The 25,756-nt window shown below is 40.0% G+C and overlaps 3 protein-coding genes across 5 annotated transcripts in view; all 3 read left to right on the forward strand.

Annotated features, from left to right (window-relative positions):
- The first annotated feature begins 353 nt into the window (after positions 1-353).
- Positions 354-4,909, forward strand: si:ch1073-398f15.1 (cardiomyopathy-associated protein 5). The gene is made up of 2 exons (XM_049604935.1): positions 354-747; positions 1,435-4,909. Exons 1-2 carry the CDS (start codon positions 623-625, stop codon positions 3,683-3,685), a joined length of 2,376 nt encoding a protein of 791 aa, XP_049460892.1. The 5' UTR covers positions 354-622; the 3' UTR covers positions 3,686-4,909.
- Positions 4,910-6,470: 1,561 nt separating this feature from the next.
- dtwd2 (DTW domain containing 2) lies at positions 6,471-13,365 on the forward strand. Its single transcript, XM_049604946.1, has 6 exons — positions 6,471-6,699; positions 6,947-7,037; positions 8,984-9,078; positions 9,176-9,374; positions 10,620-10,748; positions 11,413-13,365. The coding sequence occupies exons 1-6, from the start codon at positions 6,536-6,538 to the stop codon at positions 11,590-11,592; spliced, it is 858 nt and encodes a 285-aa protein (XP_049460903.1). The 5' UTR covers positions 6,471-6,535; the 3' UTR covers positions 11,593-13,365.
- Positions 13,366-13,838: 473 nt separating this feature from the next.
- LOC125906338 (cytotoxic granule associated RNA binding protein TIA1-like) overlaps positions 13,839-25,756 on the forward strand; it is a 19,042-nt gene continuing 7,124 nt past the window's right edge. For all 3 annotated transcript variants that reach the window (XM_049604942.1, XM_049604943.1, XM_049604944.1), the window contains exons 1-9: positions 13,839-14,042; positions 15,415-15,511; positions 17,268-17,366; positions 19,972-20,026; positions 22,015-22,102; positions 23,715-23,790; positions 23,949-24,054; positions 25,473-25,571; positions 25,665-25,749. In XM_049604942.1, coding sequence (XP_049460899.1) covers positions 14,017-14,042; positions 15,415-15,511; positions 17,268-17,366; positions 19,972-20,026; positions 22,015-22,102; positions 23,715-23,790; positions 23,949-24,054; positions 25,473-25,571; positions 25,665-25,749 — 731 coding nt within the window. In that variant the 5' untranslated portion in view covers positions 13,839-14,016. The remainder of the gene's footprint in view (positions 14,043-15,414; positions 15,512-17,267; positions 17,367-19,971; positions 20,027-22,014; positions 22,103-23,714; positions 23,791-23,948; positions 24,055-25,472; positions 25,572-25,664; positions 25,750-25,756) is intronic.

The following is a 25,756-nucleotide window of genomic DNA, read 5'->3' on the forward strand; positions in this document are numbered from 1 at the left end:
GTGGATCAAGAGTTGAGAAAAGAGGATTTTTAAATATGTTATGCTCATTTCTGTTTAACATTAAATTAGCACATAAGCCCATTGAAGTGTGTTGGGGGGCTGTTGAAGTGTGTTATTTATTTTATTTATTTATGCATTTTGCTTTCCTAATCAGTTCACAGTCAACTGCTAAAGCTTAATATGGGATTTGTTCGATCCCTTATTGGCTGTGTACAACTAAAAACCAAACTGAACACTTCCAACCTGCTTGACAGTCTTATAGACAGACTCATGACATTGGATATCCTCTAAATATTATATTTAGATCTGGCAGGAAAAGAAAAACCAAGGCACTTACTTTTCTACACTTCAAATTAGTCCCGGCTACAACTAATTAACCCAGATAAACCTATTTATTGTATATGCCAAATGCAAGGGTTCAGCCAGTGTGAACAGATGACAGCTTAACCTCCCGACATGTTGCAAATGCTTCAGATGAAACACTGGAAGACCAGTTTTCTATTTCAAGATAACTGCTGAGCATGAAGACTCGACTGGAGCACGCTTGGCTTAAAATGTGATCAACAGAGCAGCGCTGAGTTGTGGTGAGAGGCGCAAGCAAATTCATCAGGATATAACAACAATGGATACTCTGACAGAAGATGTGTCAAGGTCAGATGTGGACGCTGAGATGACTGCGCTGACAACTGAAGATATCACTGAACAAAACCCAGAGGCCAGTGATGAGGTGGAGGACCTCAGAAACAGGTATAGATCAGTAATTTTTAATGTTGTGCTCTGCGTATATCGTTGCAGCTAGGAGTCAAAGTTTTCTGTAAAGGTTTGCTTTATAGTTTCATTTTTGACAATCGCAAGTTGCTCAGAGGGAAAAGTTTATTTCACAGAAAGAAATTGGATCCATTGCCGTATGAAATGGTATGAAATTCCAGTAGTGCCATAAACCTGTGTGTGTGATTGGCTGAGTGTTTGAGTGCATGTATATCCACTCAGTTGCCAGTTTATTAGGTACACCTTGCTATGACTAATGCAGTCAAATAAAACAATAAGTTCTCCCTTCATGAAGGTTAAAAATGTGTTAGCGAGGTGTTGATTAAACTTTATTTTTATTTTAGAGGATGTAGTTTGTAGTTCTGCTGAACTGTATTACATTATATAGAGGGTAAAGAAAGGTGCTTGTTATTTAGCTTGTAGAGTATGACAAAAGTTATAGAAACATTTGCCAAGACCTTGACGTTCAGTCAGTAAGTAAAAAGAAAAAATTAAAACCTGGGGGGAGAATCGGAACATGTTGTGTCCAGGGTGTGAAGGAAGTGTATGAGTAAGAATAAGTATATAAAACTGTTCTTGCATGAGGACAATGAAAAAGCCATGGGACAGACATCAACATAAACTTTGTTTGTTTATCTCAAAGCCATATTGTTTCTCTGCCTTTAGTCTACGCGAGGCTGTCCACGATGACAATGTCCGGCCTAAGATGCAGTGCCTAATGATGGACTCCTCCTTCTCCATGGTAACTATGCAAGGCGAGGACAGTGGGATCGCATGGGAGACGACCCCTAGCCGCTGCACCACGCCATGGGCATCTGAAGTTGGAAACCCCGCTGTGGATCTCAGCTCTTTGGTTGCAGCGCGACCTGCAACACCTGGGTCTGTTCCAGCTGGAAAGATAATCTTTGTCATGGATGAGGAGCTGATTTCAAGACGGAAGAAACCTAAGGAGAGGGTAAATCAGAAGAGCAAGATGGACAAACAGCGAGAAGTCCTTACAGAAAGTTATGAGAACATCTCAGGAAGGCCAGAGTTGGTAGAGGTGTCACAGCCAAATGTGAAAACTGAAGAAGGAAATGAAGATGAAGCAAGTGATCCTCCGGTAGATAAAAAACTGTTCAGTTTAGTGTGCGAGGGCTCTGAAATCCTTAACATTGTTGTTCCTCCGAAACTGGATACTGTGGATGAAGAGGAGAGCAAAGAAATGGTGGACAATCTTTCCTATCTGGAAGACAGCCTTGTTCCTAAAGCCAGTGTAGACACTCATGATATTGAGATGGAGGTTGCAGGATCAGATGCAGCAAGAGGTGACCAGGTCGTGCCCTCGTCTTTTGTAGGTACAAATATAATGGATCCACCAGGGGCTCCAGTGGCCAGACCTCCAGGCAGAGGAGCTGCTGGCAATGTGGACTACTTTGAGGCATTCACCTTGATTGATGCTCAAGCTCCAGGAAGTCCTGCTGTGATCGCACAGGGACAGGTGGAGCAAGAGGCAGAGGTTGCAACTCAGATCCAAGACGCCAAGAAACCTGTGCAGTTGAAAGACAACACCACCACAACAACTGTGGATACTGACAAGTCAGACACAGTCAGCCTAGAAGAAATCACCAGTGAGCTTCTAGATGAGGTCTTCTACGCTGGTACAGACAACTATGTCATTAAAAGTCTAGACAAAGAGGATGAACATGGCGCGCTCCCGAAGCACCCTTCAAAACCGAGCGGATCGACTTTGTTTGGAAGCCAAGAGGACATCCTGACTCCAATCTTTCTACCAGAAGGACCTCCCAAAATTATTGATCAAATTTTGCTGGAGGAGCCCAAAGCCATGGCTTTCCTTTACACAGACCTGTATGAGGAAGCGATCGGCAGTCGGAAAAAAGAAGAGGACACAGAAAGTATGACGTCTGAGAAGTCTTTTCACAGCAGGCATTCTGACAGAGAGGCCAGGGGATATCTAGAGAAATACGTCCTTATAGATGAGACTCCTGCGTTGGAAGTGGAGCCATCTGATAAAGGGAAATGCCCAGAAGAAGGTCCTCGGGTATTATCCCAAGGTTTGTATGATCTTGTCGAGTTGCTGACCAAGCATGAAAAAGGTGAGATGCCAAATTCAGAAGAGGAAATCACAGACTTCTTCAGGTCCAGTGGCAATTCTTCTCCATGTGATGTAGAACCTTTCACTCGATCACTGGAAGAGGATGAAACCCAATCAACTACAAAGAGTAAAGACAAGACAAACAAAAATGTCACCATAAAGGTAGAAAAAGAGGCTAAAATCCCAGTCGATCCACTGAGCGTATCAAGCTTTGAGATTCTCTCAGGGGAACCAGACTGGGGAAGTATGGATGATCATCCTGAATCTCTGGACGAGAAAGATGTCAGTACAGATCAGAAACTGTGGAGACGAGATTCAGAAATCGAAAAGCCAGTAGCTCCCCCGCGGAGAAAGGCAACTTCTCCTCTTAAGGCATGTCTGGACCTAACACCACTGACTCCGGTTGAGGTCATTATGCAGGAAAAAGAAGAGGCTGGTGGAAAGGAGCAGAGGGAAGAGGAGAAAGAAACTGCATCACCGGCAGAGACTGCAGACGAGGGAGATGGAGAGGAAACGATGCAGCTTTCCAGTGTTGCACTATTGGAAAATGCCTTGGCTGAAGTGGAATCCCCACAAACTGAGAGTGTAGCGGATAATGAAATAGCTGTTGAAAACACAGAACCCACTGCAGCTGAGGAGAAAGACGTTAAAATGGTAGAAGAAGAGAAAACAAGTGAGACTGAAGCAGCTACAAAACAAACTGAACCAGAGGAAGTAGGTATTAAGTCATCAGAAATGGCCGAAACAGAGGTTCATCCAGAGAAGCAAGACGATAGTTCAACTGAACCAGCTAAAGGCAAAGGACAGTGTGTAATACTTTAACTGCGCTACAATGTTTTCAATAAGTTTATTGTCACATGGTTTGTTGATTTTTCTTCAATCGAGGTTTTAAAAATCACAGTAGAATTAGCCCACAATCAACTGAGGTACACTCTTGAAATGTTGTACTTTAAAAGTGCTAAATATAATGAACAAAAATTTAATCTAAGATCTAAGACTTTTTTTCATGCACTCAATAGATAGATTTCATTATTCATTACATCATTACTACACAGGTGTGTGTGCCTCTCTAAAATGTGCAGCTTGATCCCACAACACAATGCCTGAACTGAATGTTAATTGCACTACCATAAGCTGTCTCCAATGCCATTTCTGTGAGTTTGGCAGTACATCCGTCCGGCCTCACAACGGCAGACCACATGTAGCTACATGAACTCAGGACCTTTACATCCAGTGTCTTCACCTACAAGATTGTCTGAGACCAGCCACTCGAACAGCTGATGCAACAAGTGGTTCACAAAGTCAAGTATTCTGCACAAACTCTCAGCATCTGTTTCAGGGAAACTCATCTGCAGGCTCATTGTCTTCACCAGGGTCTTGACCTGACAGCAGTCATCATAGCTAACTCGTTTAGTTGTGAGGTTGAGTGAATGTACTGCCAAATTCACAGAAAAAACATTGGAGATGTCTTATAGTAGTGAAATGAACACTGACTTGCATGCCAATGACACGCTCCCTCAAAACTTGGGACATGTGTGGCATTATGTCGTGTGATCAAACGGCACATTGTAGAGTGGCCTTTAATTTTGACCTTCTCAAGGAACACCTGTGTAGTAATGATACTGTTTGATCAGCATCTTGATATGCCACACCTGTCAGGTATATAGATTATCTTGGAGAAAAGGAGAAGTGCTCACTAACATGGATTTTAATAAGTTTGCAACCAAATTTGACAGATGCAACTATTGAGTACATTAAAGAAGTCGTAGAGCTAATGTTGCAGTGTTGCATTTAATTTTTGTACAGTGTAGTTTATAGTTTTTATCATTTGTGTCCATTTGTACCTGGCTGTACTATTACATGAAGTCAATTTTTTGTTTGAATCAGTCACACATTGATGCAATATCCAGAGGAGGATATTTTACTTTCTTTTTTCAGAGTAATCGAATCTCTGCAGTGTGGACTGGTTGCGGTAATGCATGAATCATAGTGTGTTTGAAGAGAGAGGTTTGGGTCACGAGTGTGAATAAAAAGGGTGAGAGTGCATGTGTCGGTGTTGGTGTGACGTCAGTATGAATCTTCAGCTATAAATAAGCCTCTCTGGCTGTTAACCTGACACCTCGTCTCAGCTAGGAGTCCATGTACCCTCTTGTAAACAGTCGTGCAAAACATGCCAACGTGTGCATATTCTTCATTTAGTTCTTGGTGTTTTCCAAAACCACAAGAACCACAATATATGCTAAATTAAAACATTTTAACTGTATGTATTTGCTCCTACACTATCCACACCAACACAAGGCAAAACACTAATTTGTGACTGTGTCTAGATGCCTTTTAGCCAGTCAAAATGAGCTGTTTTTGGACAGGGCAGTGCAGTATTTACCAGATACTGCTGCCTCTAGGCCTGAATCCAACGGGTCCCATCTGGAGCTCAGCAGTGATCCCTGTTGTGCCTGCTGACCTTGAAGAGGAAACTCCCAGTTATACAGTACATACATGCAAAAGCAAATGTGTATACTAGAAAACAAGATCTAAAGAGAGGTAAGCTTAAGAGGACATCTGTTCTGAATCGCACCTGATCGCACCTTACTTTCACAGTTGGTGAGAATTTAGATGAAAACTAGTATTGAGATATTTTAAAACAACACACACCACACATAACACTGAAGAGAGGAATCACTGTACACTGGTTTAATCTCACTGTGCCAACATTTTAGTCAATATGGAAACAATCACACATAACTTGAGGCTCCAGAGGGGGAAAAAAATCCTGAGAAGATGGAGCCCTGCTTTATCAGTCATGATATGAGGAAAACGGCCCCACCATACTTTTTTATGTTTTTATTCTTTGTTTGAATTATTTTTACTTTTTCTGTCCTTTTCTTTTCTTTGACATTTGTGGACAGTGTATATCATAATAATTGGACTATTTGTAGGTTAGTCTTGATTGCACTGTGCTAATTGTTAACAAAACAATAAACAATTACTTAAAAAAAGAGATGTAAAAGTGCAGTTTGAGATTGCTATCGTTATTACTATTATTATTATTATTATGTTTGTTATTTTGACCATTTATTATCAGTTTAAACGGGCTTTGGCGACATCCAGTGTTATAAATCAGCACTTTCATATCTTTTAAACTTTTTAAATTCCCTTATTTCCCTCCACGTCGACAGGTGGCAGCTGTGAGTCAGTAGCCTACCATTAAGGTTATAGAAGTACAGTGGATAGAGTGGATATGCCAATTTAAATAGCTAAGAAACGTTTATATTTGGCCAATTTCCCCGACTAAATTAAGTAAACAATTATCAAAATTAAAACACTAACAAAATATGTTGGGGTGTTTGTTTTCTTGATATATATTTTAAAGCTGACTGACGTTTATAGCTAGTTACCTAATATATTCCTGAGGCTGTGAACGTAGCCTTGGATGCCACTACAACAATAATCGATTCGGGATGGTGAGAGCTAACGTCATATTATATAAAGAGAGTGCAATAAAATTAATTAAAAGAACTAAGTCGCGCCTCCAGAGTATATTAACTTTTTTTATTAAAACAATTAGCTAGCAAACCGGTTCTCCGTCTTACTAGTTGGTGTATTTCTATGCTAAGAGTTCCTCCTCGGCGCTGTGTTTGAGTACTTGGGATAAGTTAGCTTTCTGCTAACGCAATGGACAATGTCTCCAGTTTTTGCCCGTCAGTCTCTTCCGAAGAAAATGGACCAGACACCAGTGACAACTCATCGACGGAAGCCGGATTAATCGACGGTTTTGGCGACCTGGCTGCCCTCCCGGTCGAGGTTGGCGAGAGAAGACCGACGTGTTTACGGTGCCGGTGAGGTGAATTAAAGTGAAGCTAATGCTAGCTAGCTAACAAGTTAGAGTGGTTGGACCAGACAGGACAGAAATCCCTCTCCTCTTCCCCTTCTCCTTCTCAAGTAACTTGCATGTTTTAATGAGGGAAAAGATTAATATCGTTACAGCAAAAGCTCAAGACCAGCTGAAATAAAGAGATGGGGGCAATGGGCTGGGAAATAACTTGGCAATCACAGCCTCACATCTTCAACTTTCCTCCCATATAGTCGCCCTCAGAAGGTGTGTCTCTGTCCCTTTCTCCCACCACAACCCCTGGAGGTCTCCACATGTCTGTATGTAGTGCAGCATCCTGCAGAGGTGAGTTATTACATGTCAAATATAACATGCATGTTCAACACTAGAGACTGTATCACGCTATTAATGTCTACCTTTGAGGGTTAGGTACATAGGCTCACATATGTCTCCAATGAAACAGTTTTTGTTGCTGCAGTCATAAACACATAGATATCCCTTAGCTGTACTTGACATATATACATACAGAGCTATGCCTCTTCTCATACATAGCTATGATCCTTACAGTAAAGCTGTTTGTGTTTGGCATTGTGTGCATATTTTAAAATTGCACCTTATTGATATCTGATATGATTTATTTTATATTTGCTGTGCAACAATTTCCATAAGGACAAATAACGTTCTGTTTTATATTATCTCTTATTTTATCATCCTTGTGTAATTTTAATGTCAGTAATGCAGGGCCAAATCCACAGATCTTGATACTTATGAATGTTTTCTCAAGTTTACTCGAAATCTGTATGAGGTTTCATCAGTCTGATTTAAACAATCAAGTGCATAATTTCCAAAGGTACATTCTTTGTAGGACTAAATTTTCTCCACTGCAACTCATCATGGAAACACATGAGACACAGAGAGGGAGTTTTGTACCATAAAGTTTGAAAGATACACACCTCATTTAATTTAGATAGACCTCTGGAGCCCTACATAAGCTGTCCAAATGACTGACAGAAGTCTGCAGACAGTGCCCAGGACTCTATTTTGGAGAATGAATATGTAAATTATACAATTTGATTAAAAGGTGATGTACAGTATGTAATATTAGCTGTCCAATATAAAGTTCTTATAGTTGTAAATGTCTAAGCTCAGGCAGCAAAGGACAGTGTTCATGAGCCCAAAATGTATTTTTTTTTTGGTGACTATATTTCAGTCTTAGTGCACCCCAAAATAAATATACATATTTACCCACTTACCTGTAGTCCTAGTCTTAAGTGTAGATTGTTTTGGTGTGAGTTACTGAGTGGTAGAGATATCGGCCATAGAGATGTCTGCCTTCTTTCTCCAGTATAATGGAACTAGATGGCACTCAGCTTGTGGTGCTCAAAGTGCCAGCAAAAATACATTTGTCAAACTCAACAGCAGTCTCTCTCTCCAGAAATCATGACCTGGTTACGCAAGATTATCCACAGACCTTGTTGTGAGCAGTTTCATGTAGGAACTATTTTAATGATTTAACTTTCTGGACCACAAGCCTCTTGTCCATGAGTAGATGTACGCTTCTGCAGAGTGACATGATTGCTGGGTGTATTTCAGTAGAAAGAAAATAGTTCCTACATGAAACTGCTCACAACAAGTTCTGTGGATTATCTTAAGAAACAGGTCATGATTTTTCAGATGTATTTTTTGGCACTTCTAGCACCACAGGCCAAGTGCCATCTTGTTCCATTATATTCCAGAGAGGGCAGACATTGCTACTTCTGATATCTCTAACACTCAGTAGCTCACACCAAAACAATCTAGACTGATGAATAAAACTGAAGGTAAAAGGAAACATATGTATTTTTTGATTCAGGGGTGAATTGTCCTTTTAAAGGTATTGACATGCAATATTTATTTTATTTAATTTTTGTGGTTAGAGATTTAAATATAGTCTAATTTCAATCTCCATTCAATGTAATACATTCTAGTGTTCTTAGATAGGTACATATATACATGCTTTATTAATCCCAGTGGAAAATTTCACTATTAAAGCATCTCAGCAGTAGAGGATAATGGGCAAAATCATCATTGTTTTGTCAGGCTTTTGGAAATGATAAGGATCAAATTTGGCTATGAATGTATTTAATTCTGGTCGGAGAATGCAAGCATTTGTGTGTCCTCAAACCAAATATTAAATGAGCTGCAATCCACTATGCACCTTTAAAAAAGAAAGAAACTCCAACATGCCAGTTAATGACAATTATTCAGCTCATGGTTATGATCAGCAATTCTCACGTGGAGTGTACTTTTAGGAGAGCAGAGTGCTTCGTACAGTGCCTCTACTTGCTGCATGTTTGCCACAAGGAAAATGCAACGTCATAGTGGGAAGGAGATTCAATGAGGAAAAGTAAGCAGTATTTCTTGTTAGCACACTGATTTCACATTAAAGCAACACCACTGGCACATAATTATCTAATATATTTGTCTTCCATCTTTTCTCTCAGGCACCCAGAGCTGGCTGCTGTGTGTCGGGACAGCAGGACACTGATCCTCTACCCAGGTCCCAAATCCCAGAACCTGGAGGAGTTGGTGCAATACCAGGAAGTGGGCACAGTGAAACACAATGTGATCATCATAGACGGCACCTGGAGCCAGGCGAAAAACATGTTCCTCAAAAACAGCCTGTTCCACCTGCCCAAACAGGTGTGTTTAATTGTGATGTCACATTAAAGAGGGTGAGGTTAGGTGTTGAGAGAAAAGGAAGTTCATTTTGACAGAGTTAATGAACCTTCCATGGTGTCATTAAGGCCAGTTACAGCTTTGCTGTGGAAGATTTTTATGTTAAAATGATCTTCGTATATCAGCTTAAATCACAGAGTCTTGCTGGAATAGAGACGAGTGCCCTGTCCACTTGAGACGGTATAAATTCTCCCATTACACCCACTGGTGGGAAAGCTGCTGCACCCACATGAAATGACTAATTTGAACTCAAAGCTAAATAAAAAAAAGTCTCTTAAATGTGGGCAAGTGAACACTGTGGACTTTCTCAACATTTCTTCTCTTCCCCCTCTGAGTGTTTTGTGTTCTGGCTAAATGCAATGAGAGATAAACTGGATTGTTTAAAACAAAGCACTGTGTGCAGTTCGCTATTGTTGATTTCTCTTCCTTTGCTTCAATGTTGCTTTCGTCCCTCTATTTTAAATGTACATATTATTATAATCCTTGAGATTTCAGACCTGGTTGGTTCTACGACATCTGATTACAGAGGGTAACAAAAAGTGTAAATTAATATTGAAGGTCCCAGAATTTCAATGCTTTTGAGACGATTTTTTTGTCAGAAATACAACAGGGGATCAACTTGTGTGTCTCTTTACAGTGCAGTCAAACAATGTCTGATTGTTTTAATCAAATCAGTTAAGTTTTCTGCACTACAGCAGAGTACAGTCAAAAAAAGTTGGTTCACTTACTGAGAAGTTGGGGGTTTGCAGACTGTCACTTGTGGCTCGTAAACTGTGACTGCTACTCCTTTTTCTATTACCCCCTACAGTATTTAATGTTTCACAATAAAAGCCACTTTGTGTTTTGCCAGTTTAATGTGAAGCAGAGTTGGAAACGTTTGGTCTGCATTAGCAGTACCCTAATATGACTCTGATATGGCTGAACAGTAAGGCTAATGGCAATTAGATACAATTAAAAACAGTAAAGCTGGATTAATGAAGCCCTCAATCCTTTGTGTGTGTGGAGGATTTGAATGCAGCATAGTAATGGCTGCCACTTACACTGAAAACCACTTTATAGAGGGGTAGTGCTGACCAAAAATCTTATAAAAACTGTGAAAAAAATGAAAAAAATTGTGAGGATTATAACCATATTCCATAAAATCCAGATGGCAGTTTTATGTCAACAGAGAGGATACCACAACTGATCACCCTTGCTTTGGTTTACCAGGTGCAGCTCAATAGGACTCTGTCCAGTCAGTATGTGATCCGCACACAACCCTCCAACATCTGTTTGTCCACGCTGGAATGTGCTGCTGTTGCCCTGTCCATCCTGGAGAGGAATGATGACATCCAAGAGGTGATGTGGAGACATAATTATGATTATTGTATGATTTGTGTCATGCACTGTGCTCTCTGTTCCACAGAAGTGAACGTTAAAGTTGCACCAACTGATTTTTTTGGCTGGTTTATGGATATTGAATTATGACCTTTTCAGCTAATATGGCAAACATGTGAGTAAACGGTTGTTTATTTACACATCCAACAGTAACAGGGCAACATTAGCATTCATTTGAAGTCATGTTTGTGTCCACCTGATGAATGTAGTTCCGGTATTCACTCTTATTTTAACTCTGTTTTTGGTCTCTACCAACCCCTGGTATGTTAAATAACTGTTTTTACTGACTGACATTAAGGTAAAGCAATTAAAATATTCTAAATATAGAGTACACTTAAACTGATCATGATTTTTTTAGATGGCTAAAATACATTTTGTTGCTGACTCATCCACACCAGGAGTTTGCTGAACTTCCGTGTCGAAATCTGGTCTGCTTCTCCAAACAGGGGACATGCTGACAGACGTCTATTGTATGTGATAAACTGTCTATGGATAACTACCCCACGCAAAATGCGTACAGTACATACAGTAGATGTCTACTGGACCACACGCAGATTGCGATGTTAAAAAAAAAAAAAATCATGTATTTTTCATCACTCTGCCTTTTTTTCATTTGTGTGTCCAGGTTCTGCTGAGGCCCCTGAAAGCCCTGTGCTCCTTCCAGCTGCAGCATGGTGCTCAGATTCATCACAGCAAGGAGCATCTACTGAAGAATGGCATGTATGACAAACCTATGCCCAAGAACAAACGCAAGATAAAGAGGATGGAGAAACTTGTCACAGACCACAACATCTGCCCAAGATGAGGGAGCGACTGAGCAGAGAAGCTCGACTTGTCTCTGTTTACACTGCTGTCTCATACGCTGCACAGGACTGTATCATCCGGGCAGCATGTAGCAGCATCAGGGTACAGACACACAAACCACTGGACTTTTTTGGGATTTTGTTTTTTAGATAATTTAGGGTAAATGTAATTTATGTATTTGTCATTAATTTAAAATAAATTAATGACAAATCAGAGTTGTAGTTTAAATGTCCCGGTGCGACAATAAATTCAGGTTCCGTTGTTTTAAAGACAATTGACATTTTTCTTCTCTGTGTTTTATAAACACTCTGTTGGTTCTATTCTGATTGATTTTACACATGTGGAAGGGCTAATGTTTTTAGCAAAATCTTCATTCAGATATGTTACAAAATAAAAATACCTCTAAAACGTGATATTCCATGAAACTACCAGACACACAAAAAAGCATGAAAAAGGATACACTTGAAAATTGTATTGTTCTGTGTGTGAGGTAAGCATTGTTGACAACATGAGCACTTTCCAATTCACAGTAAGGTAAAATTTAGCTGTAATTTTTTGATACTTGTCTGTATTTGAGTTAGAGGCTTATAGGTTTTTTTTATTATCAGAAGAAATTTGAGTTATCCGACTGCTTGAGGCCCTCTATAATAAGATTATACAACAAAATATACATGGATAATAAATCTTTTTTCTGATCTCATTTCAGGTCTCTTGTAAGAGTACAATTTGCATTTTGCAAATGCTCAGTCCTGAATCAAACAAGTTATATCTATAAAAATGTGCAATAATGTTATAACTGAAACTTGTGAATTGAAAACCATGCAGGTAAAGTGTTTTTTATTTGCAGACATGATGGATGAATCAAGCAGTTTAGTGCCACTTTTCAACTTGCTCATGTCTTTTACAGACTGAATCAATAAAATGTACACAAGTTACCTCTTATAAAGAATAATTAAAAGCTGTTTCAGCTTCTCAGCTGTCAAGTTGCTCGAATGGAATACTGGAACTCTGACGATACAAATGGGCCCATATTGAGTAGCAAAGATACATTTCAAACACGAGATAGTCACATGAGATGGTTCTTTGAAGTAATGCTTTTTAAAATTGTTTTTCAGTGCATAAAAAACAACATACATACTACAAGGCAACAGTGAATCCTCAAAAGGAGTCAAATTTGCACTGTTTGTGCATATAATAAATACATAACACTTAGATGTACGGTACAGGCAGTGCTGGACCTAGCACCTTTGGGGGCCAAGGCAAGTTTCCTCTGGTGTCCCCCCTCCCTCCCTATATATAGTAAGAGAGAGAGAGGGAGAGAGAGAGAATAGTAGGCCTATGTGTCTTCTCTTCCCCATATGTTGATGTTTTTTTTTTTATTTGGTCAAAAAAAAATTTTTGTGGCACCATAGGTAGTACCCTATATCACCTGTATTAAGATCCACTACTGAATACAGGTATGAGCTACCTATTACAGTAAAAGTGCTTGTGTATGCAGGTCTTGTATGGTTATCTGACAGCTGATGAAATGCATCATATGGGTAAAAGAATTTCAGTTCCTGGGCCTAATTGATTCGTATAAGATATTTATTAAATTTGGATTTCATCATTCACAATTTATGTATCAGAGCTGTGTGTGTAACTCGCGTGATAAAGAGGACACGGATATTTTGTAATTTCTTTAGCTGAAACAGAATCAGTAGAAAACTGCACTTTAAAATGTAACTATCACTCTTTTTTTCATGGTGGCTTTTGTGTTCAGTTAAATGTTCAGTTTGCTTAATAAAAGAAGTTGAAAATAATTTTCTAAATTTTTAATTCAATAAACAATTTGTTGTATTTTGGTGTTGTACTGAAAGCAGCAGTAAGACAAACCTCAGTAACAGTTAATATGTATTTATCGCAGGTAATATTGCTGTCGCGATATTCAACAACGTTCTAGCATATCGCGTATTTTCCTGATAAATAGGCTACTAGACGGGATGTAGGGCCACGGTGCAGAGGAGATACAAAGACTGCTGTGATGAAGTACATGAACAAGAAAATAACAGGAGGTAATAAGAGAAAAGACAATAAAATCAGCCCACTCATCTGTCTTTAGAGCTTTTTATGGGTGTAAGGCTTAGTGGCCTGTAAGTATTGCCAATATTCTTTATGGAAAACAGAAAAAAGAGGCTGACATTATTTTGTAACATGCCTTGATGTTGCCGTTGGCTGAACTGCTGCGCATGCGAGTTTAGCGTCGGCCCCGGTTGCTCCGCCATCTTTGTCGGCAGCCCATTGTTCACTCTGGAGCTAACAGCGGCTGTTTATCAGTTCATACTGCGCAGTAAAATAACCTGACGGTGTCACAGGCAGCTGCCCGCGACAGTCGTGGATTTGCTCTCAGGGTTGCGACTTGTTCTCGGCCAGCAAGTTAAACAGAATGGACGATGACCAACCCAAAACCCTGTAAGTGTGTGCGTGTGTCTGCGTTACAGTTAGCTAACCGGTTGTATCCGTCACGTAGCTAAGTTAGCATTCAGAAACAGCGTATTATCCAGAGCGCACTCCACTCTCAAAACGTTAAGATTTGGACCTCAGACTTAATTAAAAAATCCAACACTTGTATGCGAGTTAAATTTAGTACGACCCAATGATATCTTAAGACTTCGTAATGATCTAACATGATAAATTCGCCGCGGTCGTCAACGCTAGCTAGCTAACTAACGTTAAACATTAATTCCAGAAAAGGCTCAAATTAACGCGTCGGTTCACACTGCTCACCAAGTAAAATTAAAGTGTTCCTTAAATAAATGCAGTTTGGTGTGTGTTGTGTTTGCCGAATAAAGTAGTGACTTGCACATACAAGCCTCATGTATCTGAGGCTGCTCTACATTGCAAGTAAGTCTGACGATGAGCTGGAGAACATTGAAATGCCTGCTTTTCCTATGGAGTTTGGTGTGCCATCACTTCCACAACGTATTTTAGCGAGGGGATCATTACAACACAGGCCTAGGAGCATATTTATGTGGATAGTTTTGTTACCGGTGACCTTAATTAGCCAATACTGATGTTAATTTGGATTTGTAAAGCGGTTATTTTTATTTCCTGGGTAGGATCAAGTTCAATCTATTTGTGTAAACCCAGCAGTGTTGTAAGACAATGGCAGGAGCCGAGATTTCAATGGCTGTCCTTAGTTGCACTCCATGTTTGGATTATTAAATGCAGACTACAGAATTATTTGCCATCAACAGCCTTGAGATTTTATTGTCTTGAGGTATTTGAATTTACTTAAATCTTCAGGTCGAGCGAAAATCTAATTATTGCTGGTATGTGTGTGTGTGTGTGTGGTTCTGGCATTTACACATACACCACTGTCTTAGGGTAAAAAGGATTCTTACAATGCTTTTGTTGGTGAATGTTGGAACCAAAAAAACACGATAGGAAATGGAAGCAGCTTAACACTACTGTAATCAGGCAGGCAAAGCCAGTAACTGTTTAGAGGCAAACTCAGGTAAATTGATACAAACACAAAATTTTGACAAATGAGGTGAGCTATTAACTTTTCAAACAAAACACAAGAGAAGCAAACACCTCTATATCTTGTCATCTAGGTATGTGTGTAAACAAAAACAATCTACCAGCGCTGCATAAGTCTACCTCAGGATCGAGTTAACGTGATGTTTACCTCCCAGACTTGATTTTCATATAATTATCACCATGTAATAGTTGGAGGTAAAGCTTGCCCTTTCTCCAGCACCCACACAAGTTGTCAAATCACCATCACAAATGACATCACAAAACAGTAAAAACTGCTGTCTGTGTCTTCTGTCCATTGTAGGTATGTGGGGAATCTGTCCCGGGACGTGACAGAGGCACTCATTTTGGAGTTGTTTGGCCAGATTGGACCCTGCAAGAGCTGTAAAATGATAGTAGATGTGAGTTAATTTGTAATATTTTACCCTCTTTGTTGCTGTTTGCCCTCTTGCCTGGAAAGATACTGCGGCTGCAACAGGCCCCTTTTGGCAGTACACTCCAAGGACGACTGTTGTACGGTGTATGAGAGTTCATACATCAACACTTTGCTTCCCGACCTTGTGATCTGGTTAATTCACTTGCTCATCTCCTCATCCTGTTGATTCACAACTATTTTCCAGTGGTTAGTAGTGTTGTGGCCTCCCATTTTAAGACGTGTATAATAGCCACAGTAACTTTTAAGTCCAGCTGAAATTAAATTGCATATTTGTTGTGTATGTTTTCCTTTGCTCTGCTTTTAAGAGACACACCAACATGCAGAAACAATGTGCCCATTGCCCACACTCTGGTCTCACAGTTAGCCTACAGTTAGCCTTGGTGGCTCTGCACAGCTCACTACCCGGGTCTGTTGGGAGCGAGCTAGTGACGCTGCTCATTCGCAATTACTGTTGGTAGTGCCATCCTGCCACCAGGTTGGCATGCTGCAGAAACATGCTGGCCACCTTGCAGTCTCCCCCCAGGCTCCAGTGAGCAAGCAGCTTCATTTTGAGCTGCAACCCCCCTTGAGCATAATTGTAATGGTGTTTATCGCTGAATGAGTGTTCCGGCTAGCTAGCTCCCACCTGACCCAGGTGGTGCGCATTGCAGTTAACTGAAGAGAAGCAGAATTAACCTCCAGACCAATATGTGTAACCAGTCAGAAATATTCTCAGTAGTTAACCAGGTGACCTCCCTAGTTATCACATTTTTCCTTTTTTGCTTTGTGAAAAAAAAAAGAATGAATCTTCAGAGCAAGCTATGTACAATTAATGTTAAACTTGCCTGTCATAGAACGGCGAGGTTGAGGATGAACCATTTACGCATTAAGCATAAAAAGCAAAACAGTGGAGACAGATAACTTCACCTCATTTGCTAGCAGTGTTAGCCTATGAGGTTGTGAAGCCATCAGGGCAGAGAACAGATAACGAGATGTGTTGGTGGTGCAGAAAGTGCAGAAAGGTAACCCTAACCCCTTGCTGCATCTTTGCTTGGGTGTTTATTTTGAATCCTATTTTTATGTTAGACTTTATTTTACACACAGTACAGGAATACTCCTAACTAGTTTAATGTGAATACTTGAAAATAGAATTCACTTAAAAGCCCATATTTAATATTTTTCTGTGTCATGTTAGTGCCCCCTAGTTTTTTATTAATTTGTCTACATTGATGGAGACCTTATTTCGATACAGCTAATCAAGTCTTGCATAAAGCAGTGATGTCAACACTGAACAACAACCCACATTAGCTTTCCTGCTAAAGTCTCCATTTTATCTAACTTACAGACATGAAATGAACACCTGTCTTGTTCTGTCCCTCACTGAGACTAACTTCACTTTGAAGGCCAGACAACTAATAAACTTGTCAGCTGCAGCACATTAAGCAGCATGTAAACATTCCTGCAAATGTCACTTCTGTCTGGTTAGATGCTGCTGTGGTCCCTACTTTTTAATACCTCAACAACACACTGTCTGCCCATCACATGTAGGTAACAGCGCAAGTTTGCTTACTTTGTCTGTCATTCTCTTCGGTGTAACACAGACACCAACACTCCCCTCCAGCCGGCTGAGACAAAAAGGAGCATTTCTCATATTTCCCCCAAGACCTTTTTCTTTCTTTTTTAATAATAAAAAAAAGGTCACAATACATTTTATTAATATTTGTGTTTCTTGTCCACTCCAGACAGCAGGTCATGATCCTTACTGCTTTGTGGAGTTCTATGAGCATAGACATGCCACTGCCACAATCGCAGCCATGAATGGTCGGAAAATACTGGGTAAGGTAAGCTATCATATCTCCTGGGTGAGTCAACAGTGGTGAGGCTGGGTGGGTAGGGTTGAAATGAAGTGGCTGGGAAAACCTGTTTCTTTTTATCTCACTACCCTCTTCCTGCTCCACTTCAACTTAATTTGTTTTATTCCCCGGTGCACATTAATCTTCTGTGCACAGTCTGAAATGACCGGGGTGGGAACACTAGACACTGATCTCTGTCATGTTACTGCTGTGAACAGTCAGAATCCTAAAAACAAAGTGTAATAGTGAGAGCTTTCGGTTTTGTCTGTAATTGTTTTCTTGGTTTCTTGCTTTCTCATGGTCTCAAAAACAAGTCTGAAGATACTTCATTAGTGATTGCTATGGATTCAAAACTTGAAATGAAGGATACAAAGTACTCAATCAATAAATTACTAAATGTTATGGCGTATTCTGCCTCTTTGTGTTTTCCCGTCACAGTTGTCGGTGTAGAAGGCTACAGTTATTTCTTAAATTCAGTGAAGGTCTTTACAAAACATTCAGACTGATGCACTTTATTAAATATTTACACCATTTGTGATTTGATTTAGACCCATGTTTATGTTTTACACAAGCACTGAAGTCATTAATATTTAGTAACATTTATTTTTGCGATATCTGATATGTGCAACAATATAATTGAAGTTTATGCATACACAAAAAAGCTCTCTGTTTTTGCAGTGTTTTGCATTCTTAAAAAATCAACTCAAGCCATTCTTCATTGGGCTGCAACGCCTGATTGTGTTCATTATTAATTAATCTTTTGGTGTATAAAATAGGGAAAAATCCCGAGTTGCCATATTCAGAGGTCTTGTTTAGTATGACCAGCATGACCAGTAACATTTAGTCTACTATTATATTAAACTATGTTAGCCAGCAAATATCCACACCGGAGAAGCTGGATCCAGCATTTTTTTGGTATTCATACTTAAAGGAATACTTCAACCACGTCACCATACTTCCTGTTGTTTAATGTGGTCCCCAAGCAATCAGTTAATCAATATGTTTGCCCTTTTCCAAGGAGGAAATATTTGTGAAGTTTTCTTCACAAATTCAAGGTACCACAGCATGACTAATTGATATACAGATAGTCATTCTGTAGGTGAAGTACTTCTTTAACATTACATTTGACCACTTAGGTTATGAAAACACTTAAACACGCTATAATTAATTGGCTTTCCGCATGTTGCGTGTTGTTGGTGTTAGGGTCAGTTGTCACCACACTGTTAATGACAAATCCTGAACAATACTAGATTTTTTTACAGGTTATATCATTATGACTCATTTCCACTGCATGGTTTAGCTTGACTCAACTTACTTTTGGTACCATGTACTTTTCTCTATTTTGTTTTCCACTGCGGATAGTACCCCTCACTGTAAGTGGGATTCTCACCTAATTGCTATGGTGATGCTCCGTAAAACTGCTGTGACCTCATCTTCAACTTGACACTAGCTGGATCCTTTCACTGGCAACCAAACAGAGGAACGTCTGCATTTAGTCAGTTGTATGATGTAGTATATGGTACAATTTTCTTTCAGGCTGACATTGAATTAAAATTTGACGATAGTGTGACAATTTAAAATGGCCGGTTGTGCAGGATGTCCTGTGTTGAGCAAAGGATTTCTGACCAATCATGGGTCTACAGTGTTTAACTCCACCTTTAGTATCGTCCAGCTTGCCTGGAACCTTGACGGAGGTAGTTCCAAAAAAAGAACCAGGAACTATCCACAACATTGCGAAAGGAAATCCAGAGAGGGGCAAATCGAGTTGATTAGAGTTGTGTGATACCATGTAGTGGAAATGCGGCAATGGATTACATCACAGACACACCTATTCAACTGATAACATCCATTGTGTGTTTACAAGGTGTAAACAAACTGCTGTTTTTATTGTCACCTTATGCACCATGCTCTCTCTGTTTTGATTAAGATTTTTGAAGTTTGCCATCTGTTGATTGATTGATTTAACATGGCCCCGCTGTGTAATCATGCTACATGTAACATTCTTTGATCTACTTTGATTGATGCTCTTCTGTCCCCCTACATCTTTACTGCTATGTGTTCTTTTGCAAAGTTATTTCCACATAGAATCCACATAAGATCAACTTCAAGAGAAATACATTCAGTTGAAAATATTTTATCCTCAACAGGTATTGAAGGACCATTTGAGGAGTATAACAAGTTCGTAAAAATCACTTGTTTGTAAGTCCCTTGTTATTTGGACCTTACTTCCTACAGTTTTACTCCAAATTTTTACTAGACTGAGACTGAAATGTTCCTGATTATGAAGGTGAAATCTTGATATCCCTTTATATTCTCCACTGTATTTCACTGTTTTATTAATTAATGCAAAGGTATGTAAAATTAGATAATAACAATGGATAAAGCAATTTGTAGTGGTGGTTTAAGAACCCACGTGTGGCATACAGAGACCACCTTCTTAAAACAAGTTCTCAATCGCAAAATATAAAAGTAAAACTGGTGTGTGACAAAACCTCTAATCAAAGAAAAAGCACCTTCCTCTATTCTGCACATGTGCTTCACTACTCACCTTTTTTCCTCTTCCCCTCGCTCTCGGCATCTGTCTCTCTTGCAGGAGGTCAAGGTCAACTGGGCCACGACACCAACCAGCCAAAAGAAAGACACAAGCAGTAAGTAGTTTGTCAAGATTACACATTTCCTTCCTGGGAAAAGGTTTCTTCCGTCATCATTCAAGGGGTTTTGATGTAGAAATATCATCATTCTCTCATCATACCATATACAGAGGAAAGAAATTGCTTTCTTACTTTATTTTCTCACAATACATAAAAAAGTACCACTATATTCTTTCAAATAACATGTAACACGTATCTTTCCTATCTTGCAAGGAGCACCTGTAACATAAATAATTTCCCCTTAGGGATCAATAAAGTATTTCTGATTCTGATTCTGATTTAAGTGACAAGTTTCAAATGAATTGTACACCGAGAAAGACCGCTACATACCTACAGCTTTCTCCATGTAACTACCTAATCTAATACCTTATTTCCACTGCATGCTTTGAGTGGACCTGACTCAACTCACTTTTGGTAGTAGGTCAGTTTCTCTAGTTTGTTTTCCACTGCGGATAGTACCCCCTAAGTGGAGACTGGATTCTCCATTGATTAGAGCCGCACATTACTGTGCAGTGGAAATGTGGCATAACTGTATCACATGTGAACAGCCAGCTCGATCTTTGTGCATTGCTCATATTTACTAAATCTGTTTTTATCTTACTAAATAAAGTGTTTTGTAGTTTTTGGTAAATGATGCCACATTTAGAACAGATACAATTTAAAGAAATAAAATTTAAAAGAACAGAAGTGTTGGTATAATCAGTCAATCAATTTATTTGTCACATGAAATCATAAGAATATAATTCAGTGAAATGTAACTAAGTAATTTTAACTTGAGTAAAAAGCTGTGAGACAAGGATGTATTTTGTTTTAGTTCAGAACAGTAAAACATTCTTATGGGGTTTGATTTCAACCTATAGCCCTTTGCTGCATGCTTTCCCCCTTCTTTCTTCTCCCTTTATTGTCATTCTCGATCTGTGCCGTAAGAAAGACAAAAAGCCCTAACAAATCATCTTTAAAAAAAAAACTACATGAAAATGTAAAAATAGCTGGAACAATAAAATTGAAGATATACAAAAAGCTAACCGAAGTAGAGCCATTAGCAGCTATTTTAGTAATTCTTTTAGTAAATTAAGTTCTTGGAGATTTACCTGTGAGGTCTGCAATGTTTTTCTCATTGCCACACTTACCAGCCAAATCATCAAAACCACTAACAGCTGAAGTGAGTAACATTGATCATCTCATTATAGTGCAGTGTTCTGCTGGAAGACCTTGGGTCCTGGCATTCATGTATGCCACTTGACACCCACCACACACCCAATCACCGCTACAGACCAAGTGCGCCCCCTCATGGCATCAGCACTCCCTGATGGCAGTGGCCCCGCCCGCAGAACAATGTGCCATGCCACATCGCACCTGGCCCTCAAATTAGCCAGATCCAAATCTTCTTGAGCATCCGTGGGACGTGCCACTACAGCACCTCGCAACCCATAGGACTCAAAGGATCCGTTGCCAACGCCCTGGTGCCAGACACCACAGGACATCCCCAGAGGTCCTGTGTCCATATCTGGACAGGTCAGAGCCAAGTCCGATCCAAGGAGGCCTGACCCTGGATTGGGGTACCTCTGGGGTACTGGCACTGCCCACAAATGCGAGGTCAGATTGGGATCTGGGGAATTTGGACCAGGTTGATGCCTTGAGCTCTTTGTCACATTCCTCGGGTCATTCCTGAACATTTTTTGTGGTTTAGCATGGTGCATTGTCCTGCTGGGGGGCACTGCCATCAGGGAGTGCCGCTGCCATGACGGGGTGTGCTTGGTCTGCAGTGGCGTTTGAGTGGGTGGCACATATTAAGTGGCATCTACGTTAGTAACACTACTGAAGGTTTCCAAGGAGAGCATTGCATTGTAACGGGATGATCATTGTTAGTTCCTTCACCTGTCTGTGGTTTTAATGTTTTGGCTGATTGGTGTATATCACACCAGCTTTATTGTTGCTGTGTTCAATTGTTTTTCTATCATCCACATTGTGTTTTTTTTTTTTAGGTCACTTCCATGTTTTTGTTGGAGATCTAAGTCCTGAAATCACCACAGATGACATAAAAGCAGCTTTTGCTCCATTTGGGAAAATATCGTAAGTATATTCTCATCATCATTATCAGTCGGAGTAATTCTATATTTAATTATATTATGTTTTATTTGATTCTGTATTGCCCATTGAGATCACACAGGCTGCATCATTAGTGTCTTTTTAATCCCTTTTTAAAACTTTATTTTGTAATAAAGTGTATATGAATATTTAATATGTTGCTGGGTTTTATCACCCCACTCTCGCAGTGTTTTTTAGCCCCAGGTGTTTTATGATCCTTGTGTTGGTTTTATCTGCTGTTTTGCTGTAAAACAGTTTATAGCCTTGTTAAATATAGTTCTATACAGATCACTTTATTACATGCTGTTATTTTTTAAAATGTGAACAAATCCCAGGATTTGTGTCCCCAATATTGTCTTAAGCTGTCAGCCCTAAGCCCACTGGTTTCTGCTGAAGGCATAAACAGATCACAAGTATACAGCTTTAAAACTTGAAAGGCTCAGTAATTTAATTAAAACTGCTGGACGCTGTAGTTTTCAACTCCTGCTACTCTAATAATAGTAAATAGTACATTTATTGAGGACTGTTTTCAGGATTCCATTAATTGAACATTTGGAGCTCCAGTGCGAATTCTGGGAAGCAAGACAGTGTATGTGGGTTTGAGTCAAAATAAACTACAGTCGGTATGTGTGTGTTCATGGTAATAAAGAACATGTCATGAAAACATGCTAAAAGTTATCATAACAAATGCCACAATGCAGTATATGTATACACCAAACCCAACTTTAAATTGATCTAGTTAGTCCCACAGCCTGGGGTGACCTTTTGTTATTGATTTTAATTAGGGTGAAATGTTTTGCTACTTACTTTTGCATTGCTGAGCACCTCGCATTTTTATAGGAGTGCCCTGAATGCCCCGAGTCTTTTTTTTACTTTTATCTAATTGGGGTGAGTCTTTGGTGATGGTGATGACAAGTGATAGCATATGGTTTGTGTTAAGCTAACGTTAGCTCATTTTCAGTGTCGCCCTAGGCAAGCTGCAAGACGTATCTGAGCAAATTGTTGCCTCAGCTGCTTTTTTATGTTTTTATCAACCATAATTAGGCCCGACATTTAACAGCAGATTGTCAAACTGTCCCTGACTCATCCTAAAATAAGCCTTAAACTGAAGATAATCCTGCCGAAGCTTCTGGATCAGCTGATGATACTCCATGGGCTTTCTCCTCTTTCTGAGGGTCTCATATACTGGACCTCCGTTCTTCTGTGACCAACGTACTATTTAGGAACAGCCTGTCAATCAGAGCCAGTGAAGGGTCCTCTGCCTGTCCATTGTTAATGCTGATTTAAGGTACAGATCGGTGAGTTTATATCACAGCAAAAAAGGAGATAAGATAAGGACAGGTAATTCAGTGGCTGCTTAGCAACAATAATAAAAAAAAGACGCAGCAAGCTGCAAAAAGCACACTGTCTGATTTAAGCAGGCTTCAAAAAAAAAAAAAGGGCAGTGCGGTGCGTCTTTGCAAAATACACTTTGTCTGATTGGGGCTTTAAACAACAACTTAATGAAACCTTATTATTGAGTTATACTGTTAATTCTGTCATGAATTTAATAAAATCGTGAACTGAATTTGTTGACTGACTGTGTATTTGTCCACAGGGACTGTCGAGTGGTGAAAGACATGGCCACAGGTAAATCTAAAGGCTATGGCTTTGTCTCCTTCTTCAACAAATGGGTAAGTTTGCCAGTAATGCCTATGTGTTAGAGGACTGAGAAAACATTAGCAGGTTCTGATTGCTGACTCAGTTGAAGCTCAGGGTTTACATATAGTGGGATGTTTTGTGTTTGGTGTTGGTGACTCAGGAGTTTGCATGTTTCTGCCTGTATGATCAGGATGCAGAGAACGCCATACAGCAGATGGGAGGACAGTGGTTGGGAGGAAGGCAGATCAGGACCAACTGGGCCACAAGGAAGCCTGCTCCTAAAAATACAAACGAGAGTAAGTTCATAGAGATTAGAGGCCAATGCTACCTTGCTTTGCAAAGGCTTTCCATGACACCTACAATATTTCCTGGGGCACCTGATAACATAAAAGGACAGAAGTTTGTTACCTTCTACAATTGAGAATCTCACACGACAAAAAAACACTTAAAGGGCCCTATTTAGATGGTAAATAGGGCTAAAGCGGTTGGCGGAGGGCGCATAATCCATGTCGCCAGTGTCATTGCTATTTAGATGCAGGCGCAGTTGTCATTTTCACGCCCTGCGCCCTTGTCGTCTAACTAGCAAATGAACTTGCGCTTCTCTGGGTGTGTTGGTCTAAAAATGAGGAGTGGTCAGGCGCAGTCATGGCACATTGCTAGTTAGATGACGTAAAAAGCGAATGCACCAGTGACCAACAAAAACCTGGTCTAAAGTCAACACCACAGTATTTCGCTGTTAAACAAGTTAGTAATATGCATCTCTAGGCGGGTGCACAACACGCGTGCACTCTGCTCAGACACACACGGAGCAGCCACACATATGCAAAAGATAACAAATAAAAATATGATTACATTGTGAAAGGTTATTATTGTGCACATAAAAGTATTTATCAGAAACACGTCTCAATGGTCAGTCAATGAAATTGTGAAATTATCTGACCAATCAATCATTTTTTTGATTGAAAACCAAAGCCCACACATTGCATTGAGTGTAGAGAGGACACATGCATATAAGAGGCAGAACACAGCTCTAGGAAACACGTGAAAACAATTAACAAATGTGGGTGGGGGAGAAAACGCCGAACAGGTCCTAGCTGCAGGATCAGCACCTTGGGGAGCTCCAAGGCAGTCTTGACAGCTGTGCTCTGTTATATGATGAAAACAGGTTTGGATAATATTCCACAGATATTTAGTAAGATCTTTCTTGTATTAGTGATCCCACGCCTGCTTTACCTCGGGGAGCTTGGGTGCCTGTCTGCTGTCCCCATAGATCTGGTTCTGACGGGCCTTCACCTCCCGCACGAGGAGATCCGTCTCCTCAGCTGTAAAACGCTCACTCTTTCCAGTTGTTAGGTCCGCCATTTAACTAGCTCTCCACCATGGGCTCCAATTGCACCTCTTTTAAAGGGAATGAGAGGTGACACTCTGATTGGCTTATTGAATGATACGCCCAAAACACACCCATGACTCTCCGCCATGGCGCACAGTCTAAAAACGCACTGTCTAACTTGCAAGTGACTGGGACACGCCCATGCGCCGCACACCTGGCGCTTCGCGTTTTAGACCATCTAAATAGGGCCCAATAAGTCAAACCTTAGATGCAAAAAGAATTAAACCTATGTATTTGTTTTTTAATTCAGCACACATGTATTATAAGAGAAGCATTTTTGAGAAAAGACAACAAATTAAATAAACTGCCCTAACTTTTCTTTAGCAACCAGTACCAAGCAGCTGTCTTTTGATGAGGTGGTCAACCAGTCCAGCCCCAGCAACTGCACCGTCTATTGCGGAGGAGTCACCACAGGTCTCACAGGTGAGTCGCAGTTTGTCAGTAAGATTAAGTTGCAGGTTTAGAGGCACTACTTGCACATGGAATATCATCTCTTCATTTTATTTTTGTTTTTAGAGCAAATTATGAGACAGACCTTCTCACCTTTTGGCCAAATAATGGAAATTCGTGTTTTCCCGGACAAAGGCTACTCATTTGTGAGGTAAGCT

This window comes from Epinephelus fuscoguttatus, linkage group LG18 (assembly GCF_011397635.1).
Source record: "Epinephelus fuscoguttatus linkage group LG18, E.fuscoguttatus.final_Chr_v1".
NCBI classification, from domain to species: Eukaryota; Metazoa; Chordata; class Actinopteri; order Perciformes; family Serranidae; genus Epinephelus; species Epinephelus fuscoguttatus.